The sequence below is a fragment of the Danio rerio genome, chromosome 1, assembly GCF_049306965.1.
Source record: "Danio rerio strain Tuebingen ecotype United States chromosome 1, GRCz12tu, whole genome shotgun sequence".
NCBI lineage: Eukaryota > Metazoa > Chordata > Actinopteri > Cypriniformes > Danionidae > Danio > Danio rerio.
The window spans coordinates 27,745,407-27,758,355 of record NC_133176.1 but is presented as its reverse complement, the minus strand read 5'-3'; the positions used below and the strand labels follow the sequence as shown (position 1 = coordinate 27,758,355).

The following is a 12,949-nucleotide window of genomic DNA, read 5'->3' as shown; positions in this document are numbered from 1 at the left end:
TTTCATATTATTGTAGATACTGTAGCCTACAGTTAAATGTCACAGTCTTAAATTTCTTTTATACTTTTTGCAACAAATCACATTGGATGAACTTTTTCTTCGACATTTTACATGATGTACATTATTAAAATATTAAAAAGAAAATATTCTGTCAATCTTGTCAATATACAGCTATAGGGAAGAAAATTAGGAGACCACTTGAATATTCTTTTTTTTTCTGTATTTGCAAATTACAGATATAAATTTGAGTGTTTTATCTTTATCTTATTTACCCAAAGATGTTAACTTTTACAATCAAATTTTGTATTTATCTTTAGACAACACCATAGGCTACTAATGTTTTGACTTCAGTAGAGCCAAGAAATCAATATTTAGTGAAGCCAATCACAACAAATGAAAAACAAATATATTCTGAAAAATAATCACTTTCTAAATAAACACTTTACAATAAACTGCCACTAGTTAATGTATTTACTAGCATCAACCAATGAACACGTTTAAATAATTTATTAATCAAGTTAAGGTTAGTTTACATTTACTAATGCTTTATTAAAATCAAAAGCTGCTTTTTATGTGGAATAATTGTTAACAGATCATCAAAAAAAATCTTAATATTTTACTTAAACCCATAACTACTTAATCCGTTAAATCTTGAAGTGGTGTCTTAATTTTTTCCCAATATATTCCCAATCTGTATATTGATTCAGTATTAAAATATAATAATAATAAATGTAAATATAATGTTTACATTTTATAAATGAGAAAAAACAATTGACCAAATTAGTGATAACAAAAATAGATCATTACAGAAAGCAATGAGCAAGTCAATACATTTAGATTAGCCTTTTCAATTTATTTGAAACAATCAAATAAAAAACGAACAGTTTAAAAATTGGTGACTTTGAACCTGCTTGCAGGTTTGAAATTTTAAAATCTGTAATGTACATGTACATACATTCTCTAAAAATTTTGTATTCAAAAAAAGAAATCAAATCATAATCATCACATTTAAAGTCCAACCCTTCTCTGTTTATTAAAAATAAAATGCATTTGGCCATCACACAAAAAAGAAAAGTATCTGAATTAACAAGTTGAAAAGTTCACAAAAACGTTGTGTACAAAATCATGATGGCAATGGAGTTTAGCAGACTAGGGGTAATTTCCTGCATCACCCACAGAACTATTTTCAGTTCCAGCTGTTGACTGATGCTCATTGTCTAGGAAAGCTTCTGTAGCCATGTTTGCTATTAAGACAGTAGATCTAATGGCACAAACACTGCTGGTTGAGGGTTCACTGGGGTCAGCACTTTCACCATCACTGTCAGTAGTAATTGTAATGAGAACAGGGCTGAGCTTTCTCGTCCTCTCCTTACTGTTATGTCTCTTGCTCTTCTTCTTGTGTTTCTTCTTCCTCTTGTGATGTCTCTGACTGTGGCCCTCAGATCTGTCATCTATGCTTGGACTTCTAGTTTTCCTCCTTTTAGTATGCTTCTTTTTTTTCTTTTTTCCACCTACTTCATCAGAATCGCCAACCGATTTACTAGAACTCTGCCTTGAGGGTTTCTCATGATGCTTTGTTTTGTACATCCTTTTTTTACCATATTTATCGTGGCATGATGTCTGGCGTGAGGAGCTGGAATTCATTCTAGAACTGCTCCTTGAGCGTCTTCGGTCCTGGCGGCTAGAGGTGTTTATTCTGGAACTGCTTCTTGAGCGACTTCTGACATCATTATTGGAGTAAAGGGATCTAGAAAGGCTTCTTTGATATTTTTCATCTTGACTTTTGTAGGAGCTAGACTTGATTCTAAAATTACTCCTTGAGTGACTTCTGTTCCGCTGACTGGACTGGCTTACTCTAGAACTACTCCTAGAATGATTTCTGTTCCGCCGATTTGAATAGCCTTTTCTAGAATTACTCCTTGAGAGACTTCTGTTCTGCCGACTGGACTGGCTTATTCTAGAATTACTCCTTGAGTGTCTTCTATTCCGTTGATTAAATGGGCTTGTTCTTGAATAACTCCTTGAACAACTTCTATTATGCCGATTGGATTGGCTTTTTCTAGAATTACTCCTTGAGTGTCTTCTATTCCGTTCATTAAATGGGCTTGTTCTTGAATAACTCCTTGAACAACTTCTATTATGCCGATTGGATTGGCTTTTTCTAGAATTACTCCTTGAGTGTCTTCTATTCCGTTCATTAAATGGGCTTGTTCTTGAATAACTCCTTGAACAACTTCTATTACGCCGATTGGATTGGCTTTTTCCAGAATTACTCCTTGAGTGACTTCTATTCCGTTGATTGGACCGGCTTATTCTTGAATTACTCCTTGAGCGACTCCTATTACGCCGATTCGACTGGCTTATTCTTGAATTACTCCTTGAGCGACTTCTGTCCAGAAGGTCCCTACATCTTCTTTTGCCGTGTGATCGAGAACCAAACTGATCATTTACACTTCTGTAGTAGCTTGTATAAGATGAGCTTGTTTCTGTATAAGCTTTTCTGCTGTTGTCATGACTGTAATAGCTATAAGAATGCCAATAGGATGAAGAGTGACGACTTGTTTCCTTTTCCCCTCTCTGCTTATTCTTGCTCTCTTTACACAATGGTTGCTTCTTTCTATGAGACGAAGAGTGTATCCTTTTGCTTTGTGAGGATCCTTCTCTAGATCCTGAAAAAGTATTGTCATATTTACTGTTTTTTCTAAGTTGTATGGAGGTGTCTTCAAATGAGCGTGAAGAACTTGCTGGCCCCCTCAAGGGTCTCTGTGAGGCAGTGGGTGATGCATCTGAATCTGAAATAAAACGAATGTGTTGGGGAGCTTGAGAGTTTCGTGGACTTGCATTCTGCTCAGTCTCGGAATTTTCAGAATCAGAAGAAAGCTGGACCAGTTCTGGTGTCCTCTCTGCCACGGGCTTAACATAGCCAATAATAACACAGTCCTCATCATTGCTAGAGGAATGATCCTCTTCTGGTTGAATAGTAGAAGGATTTGCTGGATGGTCCTGATGTCGTACTGCAGCAATAGGCATTACTGCTTCCCCTACACTACTATCAGAGTCTGAGTCCCTCACGTGGACGGGTAACACCTGAGAACGCTCTGAAGAGTAGGATGGTCCTGGAGTCTCATCATCCCATGCTGTTTGGCTTGAGGTCACCCTAGGAGTGGCAAAATCCTGGGCTCCTGACACTAAAGATTCGCTCTCATCCTCAGAGATGGCGATCACAGAGTTTTCCGAACTGCTACTTTCTCCTGAAGGTCTTGGCAAGTCATAAACAGCACGTTGGTCATATGCCTCCATATTGAACGGCGATCGAGCAAAGCTGAGAAACTCATGTAAGAAGTGCTCTGTGTGGGACAGTAAGAAGGGCCGAAGCTCATGTTGAACAGCCTGGTCGTCCAAGTTATGTCGAGTGATCAGAGTCATAATGATGTGCTGCACAATGTTGACCAGAGAACCATGAGCACCGTACAGAACAGTCAGTTCTCGTCTCAGCCAAGGTACAAGCCTGTGGAGGCAAGCAGGATTTCTTTTGAAGAACTCTGCTGAGGTCTCTCTCGTACGCCCACCATCCTGCACGCTTTGGACCTGCACACCTCTTCTGTACAAGGCTCGTCTGAACTTAACCACTTCTTGATCTTGAAGACTTCGCAAAGACCTACCCTCACTCTCTCTTCTCTGCCTTACTGTCAGCCTCCTGATCATGCTATGTAGATCTCTGTTGTGCCGTTGTGGAAGAGATCCTCTCAGACCCTCAAATATGATCCCATGGTCGGGAGGAGGAGACGTTCGCCTCTGTACTGGTCTGCGGTCACCTGTAAGCGTGGTGCGATACCTGAATCTTTGCCCTGCCATGTTTCCAAATGAGCCATTTTCAGTTGGTCGCAGGTCAAACCTCTTGTAGTCATCTTCAGACTTAATAGTGTGATAGAATGAATTAAATGGCTGTTTGCATAAAGGGCATTCAGCTTTGTTCTTGGACCATTCATGGATGCAGCAGAAGCAGAACTTGTGAAGGCACACATCAAGATATGATATGTTTTTAAAGTGATCCAGGCAGATTGGGCATTTTGATTCTGGAGATGCTCCTTTTGAGATTGTGTTTAACACAACACCTGATGGCCGCTCCTTTATCTGTGGTGATGCCATGACCTGATAGAAGAAACATTTGAATTACTGTTAAACTACTTGAAGTGTTCTTCGGATGCAATGTAAAAGTGGCTGTTGAAAAAGTAAACATAACATTATAAATTAAAGGAATAATTTATTCATTTCAATAATTTTTATTAAGTATACACTGAAATGAGAAATGAAGTTCTGGAAAATAAAACTTAATGGAGGTTTGGGGGTTTATTTAATGGGGTCATTCATTCATTTTCTTGTCGGCTTAGTCCCTTTATTAATCCAGGGTCGCCACAGCGGAATGAACCGCCAACTTGTCCGGCAGGTTTTTACGCAGCGGATGCCCTTCCAGCCGCAACCCATCTCTAGGAAACATCCACCAGCTTGGCAGCTTTGACCAGCTAAGCCACAGCAGGGTAGTACAGTAAATTATAATTGTTATATTTGTCATTAGCGGGTGGCGTGGTGGTGCAGCGAGTAACGCTGTCACCTCGCAGCAAGAAGGTTGCTGGAAATCTCGGCTGGGTCAGTTGGCATTTATGTGTGGAGTTTGCATGTTCTCCCTGTGTTCGCGTGGGTTTCCTCCAGGAGCTCTTGTTTCCCCCACAGTCCAGCCACATGCACTATAGGTGAATTGGGTAAGCTAAATTGTCTGTAGTGTATGTATGTGTGTGACTGAGCAGCTGGAAAGGCATCTGCTGCGTAAAACATATGCTGGATAAATTGGCGGTTATTAATAATTAATAATCAATTATTAAGAATATTAATAATTGCATTATTAATAGTACTGGTATACTAATTGTTACTATTTCTGATAAACATTTTCACTAAAGTCAAAACGCTTATAAACATTTTAAACCATAGTGACCCACAATATATATATATATATATATATATATATATATATATATATATATATATATATATATATAGTGCGTGTATAAATATGATTACATAAAGAGCAATAACATTAGTTTTTATCAGAATATGTTTATTCATATTACAAAGTCTATATACAACATAATGCCTGTATATTTAGTGTTTGTGTTTACTGAAAAGTCTCTGCAGTGTAATTTTAGCTCGTGTTTTAATAGAAACAATACATTTCTATAACAAATCGCTATGAAAATGACTTTTTACACATCTCATTGAAAATGTTTTTAAACTTACTCGTTCGTGTATTCGTTGAAACTTTTGAAGTTCTTAGATCCTCTTAAATCCGCCAGAAGCATCTCGCTTTATATTTGGAACGAACAAGAAAGCATTAGGAGTTGTACTGTTTTAAAAGTGTATTACAGAATTCTTAAAATCACGATGACCTGAAATAATGTAACTTACTGTCTAACACAATCGTGCTGGTTTAAAGATCATTACGCGACAATCGGGTATCCTGAAATGCATCGTCTATGATGGATTTTATTGTTACTCGTTTGACAACTTGTTTAAAAAATATAAAAAAGACTTATTGACGACCAAAAACGATGAACTTCTCTCAGTCGGTCTATATCAGCAGTGTTGATAATGACGTAACAAAACAGAACATTGCGGAAGTAAACTGCATCAAATTTTCAATTCTTCCGGTTTTTTGCTTCATAATAAAAGCACATTACCCGTGCGCTAAAACAAAGGTTTTCAAAGTGACCAAAAATCTATACGAATGCTTTTTGATTAAAATACATTTAAACAAGAACGCTCTCAGAAACGTTTAAGAATAGTTGAAAAACAATCTGCAACGTGTAGAGTAAATTCAAGAATATACTCTTATATACAGGTAAATTGTAACTTCACAATGAAGCCAAAATAAACACTTAGTTTTTTAGCACATTTTTTAAAACAGTCTTAACATTCTTTGAACTGGTCCAAGACCACCAAAATATAAAGTGTATTTGTCATGGTGTGAGCCACACTGCTCAAAATATCAGGTTTTTTTCACCATGACAGTCAACCATGGAAATTAAGATTTGAAAAAAATTCTGATAGTTGTTAAGAGTAAATGGTACATAGAAAAATATGAACATTTGTATTTAGCCTATATGCTACAATTTTTTTGTATGAATGAATTACATGAAGAATGAAATCTTGCTTGACCAATTACTGTATTGTATATTTCATATTTCTTGTTACCACAAATAAACAATACTACAAAGTATCTATTAAAAATGATTCTAGGTGGACATCCTGCCGCTTTTGTTCACCTTGCCAGGATTACATGTCTGCCAATTGCTCAAGATGTTGCAGAAGTTCTACATTCTTAAAAAGGTAGTGCTTTGGCTGTGGGCAATCTACATATATGCTGCCAAAACTGATTGTAAATTTACCAATTGTAATTTACCATAATTATGTTTTAAAGAGAGCTCAGGGTATCTTATGCACCCCAGATGCTGCTGCCATCAGGACGTTGTTTTAGATTTCCTATTTGCAGGAAATCTTTCGTCTTCAATAATGGTGGGCATTAGGTCATTAAATGAGTCCAGCGGGGAGGGAGATGCATCAAAAAAATTATGAATTGTATGTTTTGCGGTTATATTTTGGCAATGTGTACATGAAACTTCGCATGTGTTATGACACCTTGCTGCAACTTTAGTTTCCCTAATTGGGATAAAAAAAAGTTGAGTCTGAAATAGATAAAGCAAATTGTATTGTAGAGGTACTTTACCAATTTAGCAGACATAACAAACACTGTCAATATCAGGTTTTTATCTATGGTGTAAACATAAACGCGTGTTTGCAAATGTTTAATAATTCAATAAACTGTTTTGACTGTGATGGCTTACTCAATGAAAAAGGATTGAGAAGTTGTGAAGAATTTGACAGTTTAAATGAGAATCGACTCATCAGTTTTGATCAACAGGCCATATGCAGTTTGTAGTTTTTGTCCAAACTACAAACAATTGTACTTAGTGTTTGCACACACGTGCCAAAGCATTTGCAATTTGCTTAAATCAATAAGAAATGCCACTCTGAGGTGAACAAGAAGCTAATTGTTCAGAGGTCTAAATTATTGTTTTGAAAAATTTAAATTTCAATCAAGAAATGAGCCAAAGCTATTGATAAAAACTGTTATTACTTTGCCTTTGTAATCTTCCATCAAAACAAAGCAAGAACTTCCTTTTGCTACTTAATTTGCACATTCCTCTTCTGTGTTTACTGATGTGAGAGCTGTGTGAGAGGGGTGCAATAGTGCACACACCATGTCATAATCATGTAAATTCAACAAGTAACATGCATTTATGTCCCTGTACCAATCGTAATTATAACTACAACTTGTAAAAATCTTAAGGAAAATGGATGTGACATTTTGAAAATAACAAAACAACTGTTGATTTATTTTTGAGCTTGAGATATTTTTAGTATAAACTGTTGAAAATGTGACTTTTCATGACAGAGTAACTAAATACATTTAAGAAGTAATCTCTGTGAAATGGCACAGGCGACATGATAAAGTATAATAAACTTTATTGACATAGTATACACAAAAACATGCACACAGGCATATTGAAACTGAATTTAATCAGGTATCATTAATGATGACCATGACTGTCTTCGGGAAAATCTGGGACAACCTCTCCTGTTTCCAAAATGACGTCTCCCTAAAAAAGCACAAAGAAACACTAATGAGAAGGGCTGCGACATGACATCCCCCACCCAGAGCAAATGTGTGACTGCAGTCTGTGTGTGACAGTCTTACTAGCCAATTGAGTGAGGACACGTTTGTTCAGAATTGTGTGACCGAACTATGCAGAAAGCCCATAATAAAACAAACAAACAAACAAACAAGCAAGCAAGCAAACAAACAGGAAAGCACAGACAAGTGGGATGATGGCGTCTGCCGCTTCAGAAGCATTAATGGACGAAATTAATATAAAAGTAAAACAGCATGTCGCGACTCGCTAAAAGGGGAACATTTTAGTTTCAAAGACACAGACACTGAACAAAGACAGGTCATTTGTAAGAGCTGTCGCAAAAGTGCCACAGCATGAGGAAATACAACAATCAGCACCACAGACAGCTATATGCGGAGTATCTTGATAAAAAGTCAACTAAAAGTACTGCCAGTGACACTCAATCTAATAGCAAGTGACGGCAAAGTACAATTTCAGTGTTGTTTGCAGCTGTTCCACCATATGAAAAAACACCATAAAGGAACCAGGAGATAACTAACGCGATAACTCACTACTGTTTGCTCTAGAGAAAATTAGTGTTTAGTTCTGAATATTTCAAAACATTTTTGAATAGAAGTTGGTGTAAGTTAATATCTTTTCAGTTCCTTGTTGAACTGACACTCACTGAATTTTAGCAGTAAGAAATTACGATACAGAATATTAAGCTGAAGCTTAACTACAAAATTAAATCACAAATCAAACCAAAATCGTAATATCTAAAAAAAAATAAAAATAAAATAAAAAAATAATAAATAAAATCACAATTATATATTCTCCCCCGATTCGCACAGCCCTATTTATGAGGGACTATAGAAACATCAAAATGAATTATTATTTAATGTCAATTCACAAAACGCAATCTGAATATTAGTGTGCTAATAACGTTTGGAGAAGGCATGTAGGCAACACTTTAAAATATTCGTCCATTAGTTAATGCATTTAGTAACATGAACTAAGTATGAAAAATCTTGTAGAGCATTTATTAATAACCATAGCTTAACATTTACTTTCTTTAAGCAACATTAGCAATTGTAACAAATTTAGTAAAAGTCATCAATTCATATGACAAGGATCATCTGGGTTACTTTCAAGTTGAACTTGTGTAGTTTTTGATGTATAATCTTTGGATGTCCTGAGCAAAATGTCCTATATAAAGTGCTTTATTTATAAGACTGCCAACAAATGAATTAGACCAAAACAGCTTCTCTAATCTATAAACAGTATTAGCAATTACCAAAATAATTCATGCTTTTAATCCACCAGTTTGTGTAAGTGTTTTAGTCACATAATTATTCATAATGGAGTTATTTTTGTTATCCATGCATATTTAAATTTGCTGTTTTACAAGGATCTGAAAAATATATATATTTATTTATTCAATTCCTTCAGATGCCAATAACAATTTATTTACTTGCAGTCTATAAAGGGGACCTATTATGCTAATTTTTATAAGATGTATATTAAATCTCTGATGTCCCCAGTGGGGATATGTGGTTTCAGCTCAAAATAAAATAAGGTAGATTTTTATATCTCTTTGAAAGGGCCCCTTTTAGGCCTTGATCCAAATTGTGCTGTTTTGGTAACTGTTGATTTAAATTCAAATTATTGCATGTTATTATGAGATTGTGCTCTCTAAAAAAAAAAAAAAAAAAAAAAAAAAAAAAAGAGCAAAGCTATAAACATTTGTGTCAGCATAACGGCAGATTCAAAACAGGACTAACATTATCCCTGTGAAAAAGTGAAAAGAAGTGTCCCAGATACAGGCAGTCTATGGAGACTACAGTGTTCATTTGTGCATCTAAAACTCCACATTTATAATCTCTTAGTAGCTGATATTATCTTCATCAAGTGAAATTTCCAATGGCAGACAGCTGCTTCTCACTCTGGGCTGTTTATGGTAATGAGGGACAGATTATGACTAATAAGGAGGGTTTTCTCCTTAAACACATTATAAAAGTGATTTTTGCATATAGATCCCTTTTAATAGAAAAATATTAAATTTTAAAGGTGGAGTATGTAATTTTCACACCCAGTGGTTGTGCTAGGTTTTGCATTCCTGGATCAAACAAACGCAAGCGCAGGTTAGCAGATTGTAGTTCTGTGTATGTTTTACACATCTGGCTTGGACCAAATATACTTACAGGAAACAGTTTGGGTTTTTGAGCGCTTATTGCAAATGGTGTTTCCTGTGGATCAAAGAAACATCAGCCTATTAGATAAGTGCATTTAAGACATTGAGTGTAACATTTAGCATCAACCAATATATACACAGTAATAATAAACAAACAATATACAAATAACAAAATAATTTTATGTGACACTTATCGAGTATAACAGAAATATGAATGAATACGTCATTCTCTGAAACAAGATGGTGAACATGGTTATTAAAGACTAGGCTTTTCATAGTTTTGGTTCTACTAAACACAATTATCTCTGAATTGATCAACATACTTTAAAGAAACACTGAAATAATATTAAATATAAACATTTCATTGAACAAGAACGAAGTGTTGTGTTTCTGATGTACAACAAATGATTATAAAATGATAATATAATGATATAAATAAATAAAAATATTACACATTATACACACATACATTTTCCTTTCAGACATTACAGTTGATAACCCAAAAAAGTATCCTTTCAGTTACAACCTTTACATTGTTACAGCAATGTAGTGGTTTTCAATTCTAGTCCTCGGGGCCCCCATTTTTTTTATGTCTCTCTTATTTTAGATCAGGGGTGCCCAAACTTTTTCTTATGATGGGCCAAAAATCAAACCTAAATGAGTGCTGTAGACTGAAGGTAAATATACCAATTGGGGTAAAGTTGGTTTTATATTCACACATTCTGACTATCTCCTTGATAATATTATTTCAGAAAAATATTCTTTGCAGATTCTAAATAGTAAAACCGTATTAGCAGCGATTGACTATCAAATTACAGCATTGTTCACGGTCACATAAATAGTGTTAATGTTGTTTTGAAGTCATACTTGCATGTGATTTAAAACCCAATATTCAAAGTACCAAGGTAAACAATATAGAAAGCATGTCACTGGAAGAATGTGCGAATATAAAACCAACTTCACCTCAATAATATACAAAACTGTATTACACCAAAGTTTCCATGAGTATTCTGCCAAGTTTTTAACTGGATTTGGGAACCACTGCAGTAATGAAAGCAGCAGTGTTCAGGAAAAGCAAGGAGTGCAACAGTATTTCGAATAACAAAGTGACATAAAGAACAAATAAACTATTTAAGAACTTACAGAGACGTGGTATTTCAGATAGTAATGCAGGACCCAGGCTGGGAGCAGAACCACCTTGAGGGTTGTAACACCGGCGAAATAGGCTTTATATGTCTGGTTCACGAGAAAAGACAAATTGCATGTTATATTCAGCCGTTAAAATGCTTTTCAGCTCAACAAATTCTGATGACGCATCACTAACCAGACATTTGTTTAACTTGGATATTACGTATATAGACACTCACGTAAAGTCTCCATAGTGTTTTGGGCTCCAGGAATCGGGTCCAGAATCGCTCTATGCGGCCGGGTGTTGAAGGTGCAACGACGGGCTCTCGAGGACTGAGCTCCTGGTCTTTCAGCCACTGCCGGCGGAGCTTTACTAACTGCTCAAAGCGCAGTTTTTGATCCGGTGTGTATCCGGACATACTGTTTTTGTCTATTTTTTCCAACCAAGCAGAATCTACAATGACAGCTGAAGAGGACAAACTTCCCAGAGTGCAAAGCGAAGTCAAGAACACTGGATATAAACATCGAGCTTTTAGAAGGCGACGCCTACTGATCTGGAGTCGCATAACCTCTGCGATGATAAATCCAACATATGAGGGATTTATAGGAGAAAAAAAGACATCATCCACACGGGGTCGTGCTCTACCAAAGAGCTGTCTTCACGAAGAGAAACTAGTGTTAGAATAGTTCATGGTTTTAAATTAATAAAGACTGTTTAGAAGCACAGTTTTGGTATAACAAACATAAAAAGAATGTTTTAAAAATAGAAATAAACAAGAATATATATTCCAGAATATAATATATTTCATGGTTAGATGACAGGCATATACTTAAACAAGATTTATGCATTGTTTCAACTTTATTAGAACTAGACAAAAACGAATAAATAATAATCCACCTGCATCATATAGTATACAGTGTGGTAAGTTACTTCAAAAATGCAATTATTTGTTACTTACATCATTGCAGTTATATTTATACAATCCTCAGTAGAATTTAAAACTTTCTGTTTTAAATCATCTTTTAGTTGGTGTTGTTTATTAGTAACACTTAAATTTTAAAACTAAAATTAATCTCAGACAGCATGTTTCATACCATATATTGACATGCATTATTAAAATAATTCATAGTTCAAAAATACCTTTTTAATATTTTAAAATATTTAATATTTTAGGCATGTGCAGTTGTCAGAAAAATAAGTCCAAAGACATGTGGTACAGGTGAATTGGGTAAGTTAAAATTGGCCATAGTGTATGTGTGGGAATGAATGGATGTTTCCCAGTTATGGGTTGCGGCTGGAAGGGCAACAGTTCATTCCTCTGTGGCAACCCCTGATTAATAATGGGACTAAGCCGAACAGAAAATAAATTAATAAATTTTTTTCAGCCCTAAAGTATGTGGACATCTAAAATCTAGAACCACCATATTTGGCAGAAAGGGCTTGAATAGCCCTCACTACATTGTACAAACACACAGATAATGACTAGTCCATAGGTGGTGCTAGGGATATTACTTTTTTGTTTATAACTCTGCAATCAGGCTACAATAATCTAAATTACAAGTTTTAGAGAACATCATAACCAGTTCTCCAAAATTTGTAGATCATCCATTTTTATATTTAATTTCATAAATGCTAATTAGAGTGAATATAGCTGTCCAGCCAACCATGACCGTATTGCGTTATTTGTCTATTGAAAAAAAAGCATGACTATTGTAAAATTGTACCATCTAAATGTTGTACACATTACACATCATTTTTTTGTGGTAAGAGCATGACTTTATAAAAAATAGCTGGTAAAATTTTGTAACCAGTTTAACAGAGATTTATAAAATACAGTGAAAAGACAAAAGTATTACAATGAAAAAAATCCATCAGATATTCCTCATAGACCATCAAGTAAATGAT

General features: G+C 35.3%; 3 protein-coding genes across 7 annotated transcripts in view; all 3 read right to left on the bottom strand.

Moving 5' to 3' along the window:
* LOC137490010 (uncharacterized) overlaps positions 1-12,949 on the bottom strand; it is a 692,802-nt gene that overhangs the window by 235,737 nt on the left and 444,116 nt on the right. The window lies entirely within an intron of this gene.
* Positions 833-5,663, bottom strand: toporsa (topoisomerase I binding, arginine/serine-rich a). Of its 2 annotated transcripts, none has more exons than XM_021479283.3 (3): positions 5,461-5,663; positions 5,293-5,358; positions 833-4,221 (listed from the first exon to the last, which is right to left on the bottom strand). In XM_021479283.3, exon 3 carries the CDS (start codon positions 4,147-4,149, stop codon positions 1,150-1,152), a length of 3,000 nt encoding a protein of 999 aa, XP_021334958.1. In that variant the 5' UTR covers positions 4,150-4,221; positions 5,293-5,358; positions 5,461-5,663; the 3' UTR covers positions 833-1,149. The 2 variants fall into 2 exon arrangements, with proteins under 2 accessions (XP_021334958.1, NP_001292484.1); NM_001305555.1 differs by having other exon boundaries at positions 833-4,152; positions 5,461-5,653.
* ndufb6 (NADH:ubiquinone oxidoreductase subunit B) lies at positions 7,562-11,520 on the bottom strand. Its single transcript, NM_200808.1, has 4 exons — positions 11,283-11,520; positions 11,059-11,151; positions 9,926-9,970; positions 7,562-7,712 (listed from the first exon to the last, which is right to left on the bottom strand). Exons 1-4 carry the CDS (start codon positions 11,460-11,462, stop codon positions 7,644-7,646), a joined length of 387 nt encoding a protein of 128 aa, NP_957102.1. The 5' UTR covers positions 11,463-11,520; the 3' UTR covers positions 7,562-7,643.

Bases quoted from the DNA above. Each gene is read 5' to 3' on its own strand.
- ndufb6 (NM_200808.1), bottom strand. From the start codon at position 11,462: ATGTCCGGATACACACCGGATCAAAAACTGCGCTTTGAGCAGTTAGTA. The intron at 9,971-11,058 runs GTAAGTTCTTAA...TTTGATCCACAG, and splicing joins ATCTGAAATACCACGTCTCT to GAAACACCATTTGCAATAAG. The intron at 7,713-9,925 runs GTAAGTATATTT...GTGCTTTTTTAG, and splicing joins AAAAACCCAAACTGTTTCCT to GGAGACGTCATTTTGGAAAC.
- toporsa (XM_021479283.3), bottom strand. From the start codon at position 4,149: ATGGCATCACCACAGATAAAGGAGCGGCCATCAGGTGTTGTGTTAAAC.